The sequence below is a fragment of the Chaetodon trifascialis genome, chromosome 9 (assembly GCF_039877785.1).
Source record: "Chaetodon trifascialis isolate fChaTrf1 chromosome 9, fChaTrf1.hap1, whole genome shotgun sequence".
NCBI classification, from domain to species: domain Eukaryota; kingdom Metazoa; phylum Chordata; class Actinopteri; order Chaetodontiformes; family Chaetodontidae; genus Chaetodon; species Chaetodon trifascialis.
The window spans coordinates 25438912-25457528 of record NC_092064.1 but is presented as its reverse complement, the minus strand read 5'-3'; the positions used below and the strand labels follow the sequence as shown (position 1 = coordinate 25457528).

The following is an 18617-nucleotide window of genomic DNA, read 5'->3' as shown; positions in this document are numbered from 1 at the left end:
TGGTTCCTGCTCCTCACTCTGCAGCTGTCATGATATTTACACACCTCCTCAGACACACATCAGCTACATCTTACTCACAGCAACACTCAAATAACAACCCTCGAAAAGCTCGAAATCACACAGTGTAAAATGGATTTCTCTTCTTCCATCAGGATCAGGAGTCGAGACTCTGACACTAAGAAATTAATTGACTAATTCAAATCAAATCTCCTTCGCTGTGTGAACTAGAAAAAATTCTAAAACTTAAAAACTGCTTTTAGTAGGAGAAAACATCGTATTTAACGCCAGTTTCTAATGGAGTAATGCAATGAAAAGGTTTAAACCATCGAAATCACAGGTACTGTGAAGATAGGTGTGCAAAGATGAACTGAGATCTATGGGAAAACGGATCTAAGAATCACAGATATGACCACATCTATTAAGAACCAAAGATCAAGCAATACAGACGTTTCAAAGTTCTTTGACCGAGTTAGAACCATGCAAAACATGAAACAACCATAAAATACTTTGAAAATACATTTGGTACTCCACAAACCTTTAAAGCCCTTACAGATTCTAACTTATGCTGCCTTGAGTATCAATTTTAATGAAGTCGATACTAACCATGCTAACCATGCTAGCATTAGCAACTGCACACTCACACCCAGACAATCACTGAAGTAAAAAGATATTTTATTTGGCAGGACATGCACAACACAGCATTGTTGAAAATTATTGATCAAGGTGGATTATACTGACCCCGGCACAATATCCAGTTCTGGCATCATTTCAAGGAAACACAAATGCAATGAGTACTACCCAAAAAGCTGTCTGGTGTATCACTGTCCACTGTTCCCTTTTGTATTTATTTTGGTAATTGATCCTTAAAACTATTCTTTTGTCATTTTGCCATTGATAATATTTGTTTTTATCGACCCTGATTCAAACCTAATAACATTTATTTTACAAAAAACATACATATAAAATCTTAGCTCAATAGCAATTAATTGTTTCTGTATTTAATTACAGACCATGTATCTTGGTATTGATTTGCCTGAGAGGGACACAAACACCTCTAATGTAAAAACAACGTCACAAAAAACACAGCAACTGCTCTGTGTTATCTGATACTTGTTATTCCTCCTCATAGGAACACATTTCAGAACATTTCAGTGATCATAAACATGCAGTGTCTCAAATTGGTCAGCAGCAGGGTGGTAATGATGTAAGCCAGAAATGATCAGCAGGATTTCATTCCTCTAGCTCTCATAAAACACTGTAAACACTGACAGGGGACATGGACAGATAATCAGGTAACCTTTGTGGGAGGTGGGAAGGTAACCGAATTCCATGAGAACAACACCCTCACAGCCCAACACAACCAGTAAAATCTGATCTCTACGTGAACAAAACCTGATTCAGGTGAGGGTTTTTCCACTGTGGAAAATGACAAGATGGCTGGAAAGGCATGTTTATAGGGCAGCGCTAATATTAGCAAGCCTTATCTAGACAAACTGCCTAAGACTGAGGAAATGACAGAAAAGAGATCGCTGTAAGGTTCCATGCCATCCCCCAGGAAGTCATGGAAACTTAAGCAAATCGAACTGATGACCATCAAAATGACAGGGAAACCACCCAGGCTTGTCAGGGCCACTCAATTTCACTCTGATACTCGCAAGAGATGGTGCAGATATCACCTCATAACCCATACAGCAAAGGCTGCTGTCAAAACTGAGAGAGATGTGGTTCACAGCTAACAAGCACCTGTTGCCTATAAAATACATTCCATGAGCAGCTGAAGAAACAGCAGAAAATCCGTTTGAGTTGTTTCAGTTCTTATCTGAGTAAGAACCATGCCTGCATAGTTTGTTTAGCACCTGAAACAAGCCATGAAACACATCAGGTTTCACAAGACGAACATACTGTACGCTGTTGTACTTTAAGGAATGAATATTCTTGCTTTCAAAAAGCAGTCCAGTGCTCAGTTACGTGAGACACACAGCAGTTTAACAACTGCGAAAAGACAATTTGGACATTATGGATGTGATTCAGCAAGTGTGACTAATGGCAAAAAAGAGAGAGATGTCAACATATACCTGCTGGGGGCCCTCCCCGTTAACCATGGCTGGGGGTGGTGGTGAGGCCAGGATTGGGAGTTCAGGGCTGAGAAGCTGGCCGGACTCCAGAGGTGGGGTGTGGTCTGCCATGTCTCCCTCATTCACACCACTGAAGAGGTACTCCTGCAACAACAACACAGCTATCAGAGGAGATGTACAAAATACACCTTGAAAATATGTGGTATCATAATCTGGAGTCCTCCAAACCAGCCATTGCACCTGTGCTGAAAACCACATTTATAGTATGAGCATCATCAAATACATTTTACAACATTGGGATGCGACTCCTTTTAAAAGACACAAATGTGCGTAAAACAGACCATGATAGAATCATATTGGTCACTACGAAATATGTAAAACAATGTTGAGAGTTGCTGCAAGAACACAAAAAGATTATGCAAACATTATTTGGATATGACTGTTGGGCAGTAAGACCCATTAACAATCTTCCATGTTGGGAATTTTTTATCCCTCTCATTTTATGATGACATAAAGGTCCATATTTAGTGATTTAATATTCTGCCTTCACTAGTATACAAGACATCAGGCAGGAGGCAAATAACCTCAAAATGCACAACTGCTTCCAATTAAAAACATAGTGACACGCTGAATGGCACTGAGTGGAAATGTGACAAACATCATCATTAATTTTCAAACATGTCAATTATTTTCCACTACCAGTCATCCACAAGCGGAGTTTTCTTTAATAGAATAAAAGCATGCAATGTAGGTAAAAGCAATCGGAAACTCCCAGTTGTGTCATTATGGGAGTCTGTGATGTTGATTAATCCTGTTTGAATTTGAACAGTCCATATGAAAAATGATAAAATCATTCATCATATCACCCAAAAAGAAGTTTACCTGAAGCAGTCTATTAGTGAGAGTTTATCAGTTTACTGTGATGTGATCCAAATGTGCTCTCTCTGTGTCTCTCAAGTGTTGAGATAAAGTAAACTAAGCTACTGTATTAACAACAATAAATCACATCACGATTGTAAAGACTGAAAAGAGACCTCATGAGGTGCAAGTACCAACTGCTGTAAAATGTGTTCTCACATCCTTCACATAAGAAACAAACACAAACATCCAAAAGCTGATCATGAAGGCATATACTGTCCGTTAAATTCAAGCAATCAAAGAACGCAAATCAACCAAGAAGGATTACACATAAACCCATTTCAAGTCAACTCCTGTGAGGGAATTCAAGGAAGACACAGATAAGACTGCAATGAACTAAGACTAAAAAGCCAATGGGCCGCACTGAGGACTGACCACTTGTGGAAAAAACACTTGTGAAAAGATTACATGACCTAGAAAAAACTCTGTCAGAAACAACAGAACACTATGGGAGAAATGTAACATGTGTCCTTGAACCTAATTACAATCCCACGCATGCGCTCCTAAACCTCACAGTGATCTGGCTTATCCGTCCGCTTTAGCCCCTCCCGTCCTTAAGCTTAAACAACAAAGTCAGTTTACAGTGCGACGGTCAATGAACTGGCTTTAAGGGAACTACTGCTACAGCAGAGGACCAACATTAGCCTGGAATCCCCGGCAGGCTTAGATGACGGCAGGCTCCTTCATTAGGCCTCCAAGTCAATCACTGCAATCACTTACATTACAATCACATATCACTCCACAACATAAGATGACTTCAAGTAAATCCATGATCAAATCTGACATTATCTATCAGAAACACACTAACAACAGCTACCTGAGAGTCAGGGAAAGGAGAAGCAACAAAGGAGGGATCCCTGATCACAGGCACTCCTCTTCTTTACAACTAACCACAAGTGGCATTCTATTGTCACACAGGAAATGAGGACCTGAGAGCTATTTATACATTTTCCAAATATGACATCACCAAGTGTTTTGTTATCTCCAGTTATGACATACTTTGAGTTACCTGTGAAAGTTGCATGTGCGCCATTTCACCTGTGCTACAATATGAACCCATTGTGTGGGTGTCTTCCCCTCTTTGCTCCTATGCTTTCGTTAAAAGGAGATGCCATTATATGAGGTGCTGATAAATCATCAGAAATCACTATTGCCTCCTACTAAAAAGCAGCAAGAATATCCAGTTTATCCTTTTGTTGAACTCCCATTGGGAGCATTGTATTAAAGCCTACAGTATACATAGCCTTTCCTGTTTCAGCACAGATAACGTTACTTCTATATCGAAATTGTGGTCACATCTGTTGCTGCCCTGACTGTACATCATATTTGACTGCGGCTGAGAAATCAGTCCACACGGACATAACAGCTGTTTCTCAGTTACAGTTGTGGTGAAACGGGGAAAACACCCTGAACAGCTAGAATAATAGCTTGTTTGTCCCCCATTGTTAAGAAATAACTTAGACGAAGACAAAATTATGATAATGAGGAAGGAAAAATAAGTCTTCACATGTAACACAATGATTTGGAAAATTTACTCGCTTGGTCAGTTTCTAATGACGATTAAAATGTATCCAGGTTTTAAGATGTCTATGGCAACTAGCCTCAACACGGTGTAACAGCTGGTTACCCCTTTAATGCACCTACCGTAATTTCACTTAGCTTTAGCGTCAGCCACTTATCTAACCCTATGGCTCCATTAACTGTATTCTTGCCAGGTCTAATAACTAAAGACACGAACTCGGTTATATTTAACTTGTCACTCAGTTAGTGTTCAGAGGAAATGCTCCTTATTTGACGTAGCTAACGTTATGTTAACATGGCTAGCTACCTCGCAGCCAAGACAATTGTTTATTCTAGCTACAGGTGTGTTTGGCGTAACGTTTTAGCTGTTCTTTATCCGACTGCAACATAACATTGCAATCAGATAGTTAACACACGACAACTTTAGATTTTATTTCAAGTTCCCGTGAGAGACACCGTAAATTCACGGTAACGTTAGACAGCAACACAAGTGAGTTATTACCAATAGCGCAGCTTACGTTACTCACTCAGTCAGTCGACACAGCAGCAGTGACGTTAGTCTGACACGCCGATGCACAGTGATGATTCTTATGCAGCTCTCCCCGAAATGTTGAACGTCAGCAAGCTCGGATGACTAGCTACTTTCTGCTACACCTAAGAGGGATAACTTGCTAGCTACCTAGATAAACACAAGACACGGCAAAATGTGACATGCTAGCTTTAGCTTCCTAATGCTACCTAGCTAATAGTTAGCAAGATGAAGATGTGCTTTACTCGCTATATGAACGACGATCGCTCGCACTGGCGACACCTAAAACAGACCGAAGTAACAAGCGAGCAACAGTGACGATGCCAAGTATCGATAATGTTAGCCTAACTGCCAATTTTATCGAGATAACTTTCCATCCAACCCTGCTCCTCGCATAAAAGTCAGGAATTTCGCCATCGCTTACAGGGCTCTGTGCGCATGCGTATTACAGCAAATCATGACGAATCCCAAATTCCAAGATAGCTAAGATGAACATAATATTGTCACATTGTTTGTATTGTGTTAGGATCATGGACGTGGTACGTAGAGTGCAATTAAAATTAACTTTATACGTCTACCTACGTTTTCATCGTTTTAAGGAAGACTTTAAGGTTGACGTGTCTGTGATCGGTTTGTCCACCAAGTCAGTCGAGAATCATGTCTGTGAGCTGAAACTGAGAACACCACATTTGCTTCACGTATGTGATCCTGCAAGGCCCAGTCTCGCCGTGCCGTGCTGCAGATATCCTCAGACAACGCGATACAGGGACCGGCTTCTTTCTGGAAGTTTCCGGTCCACCTTAACAGTATTTTCTCGTCTTTAAAGGGTGCCATTGATATTGTTCATTCATTTTTATTTGTAAATATGTAATCTGTAATTCCCCTACTGGAATAATAAGAAGGCATGCCTATAAATAATTTTGAAATAAACAAATCAAAAATCAATGTTCAACATTAGCTTAATGGACAGTTTTATAATGTGTTGCTTTAAAATAACGTATGTCAATCACCTGGTTTTATCTTAGCCTAATAAGTTTAGAATGTATTGAGCTGCAATTTGTCCATCCAAAGGTGCCCATGCAAATGGAAATGTATGTATTTGAAAATGAATAAATTCTTCACATTTTAGACTTACCAACCCATATGATTTTATCTTAAAATAAAATATGTGCATGTCAAATGAGGGTTTGTAAAGCTTTGGCATAATCAAGTGCAATGTGTCATGCACTGACATGCACTAAGACTGAGATACCCGTGGCTCCACCTGCTGGACCTTATAAAGGCGTACTGTGCTGTTTCTGCAGAAGAAGTTAAAGTGAAAAGAAGTTTTCTTCCACAAAACTGTTCAAAACGTAAACAACGCTCATTTTCCAGATGACAGCTTGAGACCAAGCCTTGATATAGGCCTATGTGTCTTATTATCCCTCACAGCATTTACTTTTTCTGTTTTCCTTGCAGTTTCTGGTGAGTAGAGTTAGGTGTTTGATGTTTCTGATAAACAGTCATTATACAGATGTGTAATACAGTATTTAGCAGTATAAACAAAACCAAAAAACAAATTGACTTCATGAAGCAAAAGAGGATGGTATAGGGGACAATACACAGAGTCATTTAAAGATAAAAAATAGTCATGAAAATATAGAGAAGTTGTCATGAATGAACCTATATTTAATGCATGTGATGATATATAGACAGAACATATATAAGTGTTATGATGCTAGAATCAATACAAGTACATATAAAAATGAAATAAGCTGTACACCATTTCTCCAACTCATTACCCAAAATGTTTTAAAGTCAGGCCTGGAAACAATGTTGCTTCCATTTCTTCCTAAAATCAGTCAAACATTAATGTGACTTTACAAATGGAAATACTAATTACTATTTGTCATGGATTCTAAAGTCTATTGTCATTTTTAATATTAAAAATCAACAATGATATATTATCAAATTGCTTTTAATAATAATGATAAAAACCATCCATGTATTAAGCACTTTGATGCTGAGAACAACCTCACAAAACACAAAGTCTATAGCTAATAGTTAGATAATGGTAATCACTCCTGTTGGAAAGCCCTGGGTATTTTTTGGCAATAATAAACATGCGATGTTCCCAGCTCCGACGTTCCATGAACGCACCACCTAACTACAGGAAGTAAGGTGGTGTGTTTTTCTCAGTCGGTGGTGTAGCGATCAAAGCTAACTACATCAAGGTGCAACCACAGCGTCTGATATGAAACAAGACCCGCACCACACTGCCAAGATGACTGCATCAGCAACTTGATTCGCCAAATATGTTGGCTGACATTTTTTTCAATTTTCGGTGTTCATTTATCAGAAAACGACATCGCGGACGAAACACTAGCTAGAACAACAGCAAGGTAACGTCAGTAGTTTAAACCATCAGAAGCTTCCTGAAGCAACAACACCCCTCACGCTAACTAGTGTAATAGTTTTTTTGTTTGATAGTTTGATCGTTACGCAGCCGCTGATGCTACATACTACATTAGCAGAATTGATGCCGCTAGCTTGTAAACCCAGGCTGCAAGTCTTAGAACGCAGCACAACTAGTTAGTTTAGCGTTGTTTACTTGTGTCCTCTTTGGCATTTGTTGATTTGAAGTGCTGGACACAACATTACAGCTGTGTGTGGTTACAGAGGGTGGCGTTCATAAGGTCTTGGGTCATATAAAGAGACACAATCAGGTGTTGCCACATGTTATAGTATCTTATTAAAAAGGCCATTACAGAGCGTTTTGACACTTTAAAGTTCTGGTTGTATTACAGAGTCGAGTTTTGCGCGCCTGGTGCTTATTCAGCTGGAGATTGCTTCATAATTTCAGCCATGTTAAATATGCTATTCCCTCTAAATGCCTTTTTTTTTTTTTTACCTAGTCTAATATGCGTTTGCACAAGGGCACTCTTACCTAAGGAGACACGTAGGTTTCATTAGCACTGATTTTGGAAAAAGACTCAAGATGATATTTAATCTCTATTAAATACACAGCCCATGAAATCCATTTCTAATCAGTGTATGTGGACTGTTAACACCAGCCTGTGAACATGATGATGCAAGTTGGTAGGAAGAGTGCATCCTTGACAAATGGTTCGGCCGTTTTAATGGAAATATTTAATCAGGATTTAGATATGATCGCATAAAGACACATGCAGAGGTGATCATTCTGTCAGTAAACACGGGTTTACGTAACTCAACAAACATAATCTGTCTGCAAAACTGGGCTCAGAGCCCAGTTGCTGTCTGAGTTGGGCGCTCTTGAGACATTGAAAAGCTTGTTGGATAATTTATCTTCCCTGTTTTTTACTTTATGCATCTGTTGGTACAGACCGGACAATTCTTAATGTCCATTTACAGAGTGTTTCCTCTTGTCATATTCACCCTGCAGTCACGTTTGGCCTTCTTTTGGTCTGATTTTTGCCATTCTCTATTTCCTAATCACTGTACTAACAACAACAACAACAACAACAACAACAACAACAACAACAATAACAACAGCAGTTTGTATGCAGTCTAGATTTTATTAATTGGAGCAGTAGTGACTTTAATTAAAAACAATTTCACCACGTTCCTGCTTGACTATGACTCAGCATTTCACTCCACTTTATTATTTCTTTGAGACATTCCCAACAATGCTTTGGTAAGGGAACACGTTAGAAGAAGACTTTTTGATTCTCATCTTTCCATGAAGCCCTTTTCCATTTCCAGCTTCTCTACACTATATATACTTTGAAATAAATGTCCGTATGAGTCATGTTCACATCTGTTAAACAGCTTTTTCTCCTCATTTCACAGCTGAGTAGTATGCTGGACGTGGGGAAGTGGCCAGTGTTTGCACTCCTTCCTCCTGAGGAACTACGGCTTATCCGGCAGGCTTGTGTCTTTGGCAGTGCTGCAAATGAAGCCCTCTATGTCACAGTTAACGATGAGGTAACACTTAGGCTTTAAGCAACGGTGCTTTAATCCCCTCATTTACATTAAGATGTGTTGCGAGACTTGACAGAGTCTCCTTTCACAATATAGGTTTGATTATTTTGTATTTAGAGGTGGATATAAACATGCTGCAGGCCTCTCACTCTCCGGCTGACACAGGGTGCAGTTCCAGGCACAGGGATAAGCAGATAGAATGAGGCTATCTTTAGCTAATACCCAAGCAAGCTCCATTTTTATCCTGTTGAAAGGTGTCGAGCATGCTTCATCTTGCAGCCCTTGCTTGTGTGTTTGTCCCTGTGGCCCAAACAGTTTATGTTTTGGAGCAGTCGTTTGAGCTGTAAAAAATACGTTGGTGGATTTCACTTAAAATGTTTGGGTACATTATGTTCCACCTTTCCCCCGTGCATAGTTAGTCCATACAGCTCACACACATTCTGGGAAATCAGATCTAGAGGTATTTCTCAATATGTAATCTCATAAAAAACTACATTTTGGTTGCAAGTGTAGTTTTATTTGGGCTTGAACAGTGCTCAAATGATTAATTCATTAATCATTTAGTCAACTGACATAAAATTGATTGTCAGAACCTTCTTGGCATTGCGAAGTTGGAAAAGAAAATTTTCCCTATTTTCTGATATTTTAGAGAATCTATACAGTGAATAAAAAAATATGAATTAGCAATAATGAAAATTTCATTATTCAGAATTCATTACTGGACACTAAGAAATGACTTTTCCATTATTTAAAATCATAATTAAAGTCCTCATAATGAAGTGCTGATATTATTTATTTCTTCTCAGTATGTCGTCTCACCCAGTAGTTTGTGTTTGCTGATGTGTCTGTATTTATCTGTAAACATCAGACTGTAGCGTTTATTACTATCAGTACCATTTGAGGGATGTTTGGTCTCTGCAGGTTTTTGCTCTGGGTACCAACTGCAGCGGCTGTTTGGGGCTCGGAGACCTTCAAAGCACGATTGAGCCGCGCAGGATTGATGTCTTGTGCGGAAAGAAGATTGTGTCCCTAAGCTATGGAACAGGACCGCATGTGGTTATCGCTACTGCAGGTAATCCAGTTCACAAAACTTCTGTTTGTCCCTGAGGGGAAATTTCCTCAGGAGGAATAGGAATGACATCACAAATAGCAAGCTGATACGACGCCAACCCCAGAAAAGTTGGGACACTGTAAAACATGAATAAAACAGAATGTGATGATTAGAGCAGTTGTACATGCAAACCATAATGATGTCATTGCTACCAATACGCTATCAAAAATTACCTTCTTAAAAACAAATTAACACAAAATTATAGTTCAGAGAGTCAGATTTCAAGTTATGGTTTGTTTTACTCAAAATCTTAACAGCATCTGGAAACACTGAATGTGAAGTTGACTGCTTCTTATCTATTAATTAAATATTAACCACTGTTTGCTGGGTGCTTTGTAGATGGAGAGGTTTTTGCCTGGGGACACAATGGCTACAGCCAGCTGGGCAATGGGACCACCAACCACGGACTGACCCCTGCCCTCGTGTCCACCAACCTCCTCAACAAGAGAGTGACAGAGGTGGCCTGTGGCTCCCATCACACTATTGCCCTCACAACTGATGGGGAGGTAAGCTATAATCACTTCTGCCCTTTCTTTAGTTTCTTTCTGCTTAATCTCTGTTTACTGAGACAGTGAACATCTATCTCTGTGTTCAGGTGTACGCGTGGGGTTACAACAACTCAGGCCAAGTAGGTTCTGGGTCTACTGCCAACCAGCCGACACCACGCCGGGTCAGCAGCTGCCTGCAGAACAAAGTGGTGGTTAACATAGCCTGTGGTCAGCTCTGCTCCATGGCTGTACTGGACAATGGAGAGGTAATGGGTCACATCAATCTGCAGATGTGTATTATGAGCATGAATCAGTGCTATCAGTAGGTCAGCTTTTCGGCGCTCAGCAGCATTGACTGCTGCAAATGTCTGTCACACCTGAGCATAAAATGTTCATGAAAGAGGCAGTTTCTGCATTAGAGCCATAGCTATTCATTTTATGTTTTTGCTTGTTCTTTAGAAGTAGACAGATTCTTCAGATCTTTTAAAACTAATTTTTACCCTAATTTAACTTCCCCATGCTTCCCTGTGTTTTCTCCTCGAAGAAGAGAGTGTTCATCACAGTTTGCAGTCAATGAGTTTCCTGCAATGTTAGATTTTTACCCTGTTTAAAATATGCAAATAAAAGCTAATGTAGGCGTGAACACAATTAGCCCTGAAGAAAAGCATCCCTCACTAATGCCCTGATGTAGCATTTGCAACATCCAAATGTGTCCCCTGTTTGCAGATCTATGGTTGGGGCTACAATTGCAATGGGCAGCTGGGTCTGGGCAACAATGGAAACCAGCAGACCCCGTGCAGGATCGCCGCTCTCCAAGGTGTCAACATCGTCCAGGTAAGAGCTTACAGAGAGATGAATCTCATAAAGCTCCGTTTTTCATGATTCATTTGAGTCAATGCTTAATTAGTCTCCTCCTTGAATTGAACAGGTTGCCTGCGGATATGCACATACGTTGGCCCTTACAGATGAGGGGTTTGTTTACGCCTGGGGAGCCAACTCGTATGGGCAGTTGGGAACGGGCAATAAGAGTAACCAAGCTCTCCCCACTCTAATAAACACAGACAAGGAGAGGTTAGTACTTTATTTTTACCTCTGCCTCAATTAGCAGCGACACCTCTCTGCCACCACAGCGGGTCGCTGAAGGTCGCGTGACAAGATCCTGACAGATTCATGTTTTTCAGTCTGTTTGTAAGAGAAGAGTAAAAGATGATCTCATTTCCAAAAGTCATGAAGTTAAAGATGACACATTTCTTCAACAGTTTCAGCAAGATTACTTTTGTATTTCCATCTTTTACACATTTAAAATAACATAAAAGGAAAAGGGCCTGAAGCTTTTGTCTGGGCCCCCTGCATGGCCAGTACTTAGTAACACATGGGGTGCTTGTAAATGCTTTTTGTAGCTCGTTAAATGTCTTTCAGTTCTTGTTTTGGTGGATTTTTGTCCATTCTTCCTGCCAAAGGCTTCTAGCTCTCAGATTCTTGGGCCATCTTGCACGCACTGCTCTTTTGAGGTCTGTCCACAGATTTTCGGTGATGTTTAGGTCGGGGGACTGTGAGGACCATGCCTAAGTCTTCAGCTCATGTCTCTAGAGGTAGTCCATTGTGGGGTTTGAGGTGTGTTTCGGATCATTATCCTGTTGTAGAAGCCATCCTCTTTGTATCGTCAGCCTTTTTACAGACGGTGTGATGTTTGCTGGTATTTGATTGAATCTATTCTTCCCTCTGCCAGTGAAATGTTCCCTGTGCCGCTGGCTGCAACACAAGCCCAAAGCATGATCGATCCACCCCTGTGCTGAACAGATGGAGAGGTGTCCTTTTCATGAAATTCTGCACCTTTTTCCTCCGAACATTGCATTGCTCACTGCAGCCAAAAAGTTCTGTTTAACTGGAAAAGGTTCTTCTGATGACTTTTTCACACAGGTCATATTTGTGCAGAACAGGTCAGAGGAGGTCTGAGGGGTCACAGTATTTCTAAGCTTTGAAATTATCACCTGACCTTTCGTAACAATGATTGTGATCAATCATAGCCCCAACATGCTAATTAAGGTGAGAGACCTTGGTAAAAGTTATCTCAGAGCTCAAATCTCTTGGTGTGGCCACACTTTTGTCTGGCGCTCTTTTCCTTTTGTTCCCACTAAAATTATACAAAACAAGAATAATACACTAATCTTAAAATGCGGAAGAGGATGTTTCATCTTTAACTTCATGAATATTGGAGACAAGCCATCTTCTACTCTCTTATCTGTTCATAGTACCAGAATTTTTGATCAGGGATGCCCAGATTTTACATGTCACTGTATGTGCTGAGCGACGTCTGACTCTAGAGTCAGAGTATTATGAAAGAAGCATTGCTCACTGTCGAAATCTGCTTTTATTTGTCTGTGATAGAATGCCTCCTTTGCCTCTCAGCCACATTTGACTTATTTCAACATACAGTCTGCACAAGAAGGCTGCATATTGCAGCACCTTAAGGTTTGAGTTCTGTTTCTGTCACCAGGATGGTGGAGGTGGCTGCATGTCACACCAGCCACACGTCAGCGGCCAAGACGCAGAGCGGGCAGGTTCTGATGTGGGGTCAGTGTCGAGGTCAGGCCGTTGCCAGCCCCCACCTCACCCATTTCAGCAGCACAGACGACGTGTTTGCTTGCTTTGCCACTCCAGCAGTCACGTGGCACCTCCTCTCAGTAGGTAAGAGTCATAGAGGAATGTAAAGATTTACCGTTTTTCATGACATTTAATATTGTCCCATTTACTCAGATTCAACTGCCCAGTGCAGCGGCCACATGTTTGTCATAGGTGAAAATTCCTGGAAGTGGTCTGAGAAATAAACAGGATACTCTGTTTCCTGTCCACATCAAACCGTCATATGTGTGCTAATTTATCTCATGGAAGTCAACTGAGACTGAGGAGCATAAACATGTCAGTTTGAGATCTTCATTTTGAGATTTACTCTCCGTTTTGTAAAGTTAATGACATCCGTCTGAAAAATCTGTGAAACTAACAAGCGTCTGGAGTGTGATCTGTTTCAGTCTGTTACGTGTTCAACTGTAGTGTTGGATGAACAAACAGTGACTCCAGTTAAATCTGTGATTCCCTTGAATTTCCTTTTTACAAAGTCTGGTAGAGAGAGTCTTACATGCATCATTTTTGATTTTCATATATGGACGGTGATAAAACAATGCATTTGCTTACCCTGTGCATAGACATGCTGTGTCTTTTTAAAGACAGGCTGCCATTTCACAGTAACCAAAAAGAAAACTTTCTTTCCTTGATTTTTGCCAGATGGCGATGACTACCTGACTGTTGCCCAGTCTTTGAAGAAGGAGTTTGACAGCCCAGAGATTTCAGACCTTAAGTTCTTGGTTGATGGGAAGTGTATCCATGTTCACAAAGCCCTGCTGAAAATCAGGTACGGAGCACATTTCCTGTCGTGTCATGAATCAGCTTCACCCTAGGATAGTTTTTTCCTAGGATAGTGAAGCCACGGCCTCCCTCACTCTGCCTCTGATTGGCCTACCCTGATATTCTTACCTAAGCTCTAACCAATTTCACTCCTCCTGCCTAAACCTGACTAACCCATCCAACAAAGGCAATGAGTAGTAGCCAATCAAAGGCAGAGTAGAGCGGGTTGCCACTCACCCTGCAACATTTTGATGTTAGGATGGAGTATAAGTTGTTTTATTTCTATTTTAGATTTGCTTCTGTTGAGATTTTATGGAGTCTGCGTAGTGACTTTGCATTGTAAACATAAATACATCTTCAAACTTTTTTTTTTAAGAGATGATTTTCCTTTCTTCCTCAGCAGAGCAGCCTGCTTCTCCATACTGACTTTCATTTTAGTCACATGAGTGTATTTTTCACATTCAGATGAGCTTGATGAGCCATGAATACACTTGGTTTACCACACTGGGATTTTTAGAGGAACAGAAACAAATGTCCAAATCATTTTGTTAATTATGGAGCCATCACGACAGCAAGCACACAGAGCCGTCTCTCTATGATAATGAAGTCAACTCATTACCTATGGAATGCTGTGCTGCCTATATTTAAACTCCATCTGTGAGTCAGTGTTTCCTCGTCTTTCCTGTTAATGTCATGGGGAAGCAAAGACAGACCTATTGTTTTCCGCTTTTCTTTTTATAACCACTCTTGGACACAGAGTATCTGCATTGCAGTCCCTTGCTCTTCTGCACTGTCAGGAGGAAGGAGCCAGACTGTCTGCGCAGTCAGCCTTAATGCACTTGTCACACAAATATACAACCGTGCAAAGCGCCTGCTTTGGCAAGATCACGTGCAGATGATACGTTAGAGAACGACAGCTTGTTTGTTCAACCGTGTGCTAAGAAGAAATGATAGAGAGGTAATGTTTGGGGCCACTGGAGATGAGCAGTTAAGCAGAAAATGGTAATCAGTATTTATAATGCAGAGGACCATAAGGTACGAATATGGAAAAATAGAGTGGGCTATAGTTGGTTAAAAGTGCCTCTGCTTTGCCTCAGGAAGTCTGTTATGGCAATAAGATGTAAGTTAATCATAATAATATATTAATACTTTTAATATTCACTTTGACACAGTTAACAGTAACAATTTCAGTGTCTTAAAAAAAGACCCAAAGATGTTTCTGTATACTTGTTCAAAGTTATCAACGTATGTAGTGGTGGGATGCACGTGAGTAGTCTGCTCCTTTTCTTCCCTCTCCAGGTGTGAGCATTTCCGTGCATTGCTGAATGAAACAGATGAGGACGCCATAGAAGTCCACCAGTTTTCATACCTGGTGTACAGAGCCTTTCTGGAGTACCTCTACACAGACACTATTAACCTGCCACCAGAGGATGCTATTGGTAAGCCTAGACATGGCCTACAGTCCTTTACACCCTTAATGAACACTAGACACTAGAAAATATTGAAGTACGTCCGAAACACCCTCATCTGTGTTCTGCTCTTGTGTGTGCAGGGTTGCTAGACTTGGCCACGTTCTACCGAGAGACGAGGCTGAAGAGGTTATGCCAGGAAACAATCAAGAGAGGCATTTCTGAGGAGAACGCCATCACTCTGCTCTCAGCTGCTGTCAAGTATGAGGCGCGGGTAAGCTTATAGCCCCTAACACAGTCAGACTCCATGATGGTGGGGGCCTTCTAGTAGCTAGTTGCTACTAGTAGCAGTAGCTAGTCAGTTGTACTCCTCAGCACTGACCAGACAGCCCTCTTCATTTTTAGGACCTGGAGGAGTTCTGCTTCAAGTTTTGCGTCAACCACCTAACAGCTGTCACGCAGACCCAGGCCTTTGCAGACATGGACCATGACCTGCTCAAGAACTTCATTAGTAAAGCCAGCCGCTACGGGGCCTTCAAAAACTGACTGGAGTGCCTCTGTAGCGATGATGAAGTCAACACGATGAGGTTTAAGCTCACCAAGGTCCTGAGAGTTGACCCTAGACCAAAATAAGCACCAGGCTGATCAGTACTTCAAAGCCTTGTCGCTGGCGATGGTAACACTGGAGAAGCAAACGGTTTAAGGTTCCACCGTCTAACTGATGCTTCTGTTACTCCCTTAAGCCTAGACCAAACACAGTGGTTGCTTGGAGCGTAAATATTAGGTTACACCACTCAGTCACAAGCAGACAGTGCAGAGGCAGAATAGAAAGATGTGCCACAGCGGCGCCTATCTGTCCTCTCTGTGTTACTGGCAGTATGCAAATTTGGTGTCTGATTTGTTTGTTCAAGCTAGTCAACAAGTGTATGAGCTGCAGGCGGTTGCCTCACAGTAACTATGTTTAAACACACTTCCTGTTACCAGTTAGTTACGGGCAGTGTCATATACAGTGTTTTACTGTGGCACGTTATGTCTGATCAGCAGTGAGAGGAAGCGACCAGCAAAGCCTGATGAGCCATGAATCGAGCTTTCACGATGTGCTGCTTTTCTCTGAAGCCTTGATTCTCAAACTGTCTGGATTGAGAAGTAGTATTCAATGAGGAAAAAGCTTCTTCTGTTTTGGAAAAACTGCAGCTTATATATGACACCTTTTTTCAGTTATAATTTGTGTCTGATCAAAGAGAATATCTGTTCTCTTGTATAAGTTTGTGTTAATTTTTGCCACTCTCTATTGTATTGACTAACGTTTGTACTGTTTTGCTGTAGACAGCTACTTTGGCCACCATCAGCAAACTGGACCTGCTACATTTTTACTTGTGGTCGGACTAACACTCTCTGTGCAGCTGCAAACAGCGTCTGACTTACCCAAGCATATTGATCCCTGTGCAGCCTGTCAGTGATGTTACGCTGTATGTGCAAATGATTTTACAGTTGTGTTTCATTGCAATCTGGTATGTTTACAAAACTTTGGTTGTTTTTTTTATTATGTTTGCAGCAAACTTGTGGTTATTTTTACAAGTGGTTCTTTATATCTCTCCCCTGGTAGCACCTTGCAGTAATGAAGTAGTGCTGGCTTAGTGTAATTGCCAACTGACCGTGTTGAATACAGCCCACGTCTCAAATAGGACCACAAGGTCTTTAAATGTAGTTACCAGCTAATTCCACATTAAATTCCTAAATCTGTCTACATAGAGTGTAACAAAATGCTTTTACTTTAACAAGCCAATTATTGTATTTTTGGAACATTTTGATAATTACTAAAATGCCTGTGTTCTCATTTTCTATGGAAAATGCTGTAAGCTGCTGAGAGTGGCACTGATGGTAACATTTGATTATTTAAATGTATTAAAATGAATAACTACATCGTTTGATGTTTGTGTTATTGCTGTGGTTTGTGGTTTGTTATGGCATCTTTAAAAGCTTTGACATACATGTATACGCAATGTGAAATACTGAAGAAACTATTCAGCTCATACAACACCACGTTTGGGCAGATGAGCAGCTAGCTTCGAGCTACAAACACAAATACTGTGATAGACTTCTGGCCAGCTGCAGTTTGAAGCCATCGGGGGGCAGTGTGTTGCACTTGAATGTGTTCGCCTCCTCATGCGTTCTGAAATCTAAGTGATACAAGCTGAGGTTTTCACACCTCATGCCTGAGCTGCCATCAAGTGCTTTCACCAAACTGTTCATTACTTATCTGCGTATTACAGTTGCTCTAACGTAAATGTTAAGTTAGAGCAACTGTAATATAGCTGGTGTGTCACTTCTAGTCAGAGTGGTGGCAATGATTTGAACATGTATGTATGATGACACGTTTGCACATTTAGATGTAACAGACACTTATTCTATGTGTACATTTGTTTCCTGAAGTGCAGTTTTATAGTGTCACATCATCCAGTCAGAGTAACTGGGACACCTTACATGATAAGGAAATCCAATATAACTGATGTGTGGTAACTAATATATTTGAGCTAATGGCTACCCCAAAACAAATGATAGTAAATTAATGTGCATATAGCTCCTATAGCTAGCCACTGTGATAGACAGTATAGAAGAGTGGTTCCTTTAATTTTGCATTACAGTTGCCAAATAACACTTTTTTTTCAGCTTATTGGGTTTTTCTAAGGGTAGGTGACCTTTTTCATAGTATAGTATGCAGAATTAGGCTGTCAGCCAGGTTAATATGTTATTATATATAAAGGCTGGTGTTTACATAGAAGGTCAGGGAGTGTGCACAGCTGCCAACAGTACCTGGCACCTGGTACTCACAGCATTTACAATCCCCCCTAAGCCGTGACACTGCGACAATGGAATAATGTTTAATTACAGGTAGGAGTTCTTAAGTATTCACAGCAACATGTATTTGTACATGAGAAACATGCTTGGCATCATGTTAACATGACATTGGGTCCAAGATTTCTACATGAAATATAAAAATAAGTAGCATAAAATGGAAATACTTAAGTACAGCCATGAGTAAATGTAATTCTATTCTTTCTACCAACTTTATTTTCTCTACTTTAAGATCAAGAATTGCCTATATGCTTTCTGCTTTGAGAGTAGTTTAGTGTGGTCTACAAATAAATTGCCTCCATGTTGATGGTTTAATATGCGGCCTGTTGTTCTGATAGAGGAGGGCCTCTTTTCTCAGTTGCACTG

At 40.6% G+C, this 18617-nt stretch overlaps 2 protein-coding genes across 2 annotated transcripts in view; one reads left to right on the top strand and one right to left on the bottom strand.

Annotated features, from left to right (window-relative positions):
- Positions 1-5505, bottom strand: part of fndc3a (fibronectin type III domain containing 3A) — a 43138-nt gene extending 37633 nt beyond the window's left edge. The window contains exons 1-2 of the mRNA XM_070969970.1: positions 5042-5505; positions 2076-2219 (exon numbers count right to left, since the gene is read on the bottom strand). Coding sequence (XP_070826071.1) covers positions 2076-2186 — 111 coding nt within the window. The 5' untranslated portion in view covers positions 2187-2219; positions 5042-5505. The remainder of the gene's footprint in view (positions 1-2075; positions 2220-5041) is intronic.
- A 1673-nt stretch (positions 5506-7178) lies between these two features.
- Positions 7179-17318, top strand: rcbtb2 (regulator of chromosome condensation (RCC1) and BTB (POZ) domain containing protein 2). The gene is made up of 12 exons (XM_070970956.1): positions 7179-7424; positions 8854-8988; positions 9907-10057; positions 10436-10602; positions 10692-10850; positions 11311-11418; positions 11513-11655; positions 13082-13272; positions 13867-13993; positions 15286-15425; positions 15539-15669; positions 15801-17318. Exons 2-12 carry the CDS (start codon positions 8863-8865, stop codon positions 15939-15941), a joined length of 1584 nt encoding a protein of 527 aa, XP_070827057.1. The 5' UTR covers positions 7179-7424; positions 8854-8862; the 3' UTR covers positions 15942-17318.
- Positions 17319-18617: the final 1299 nt, after the last annotated feature.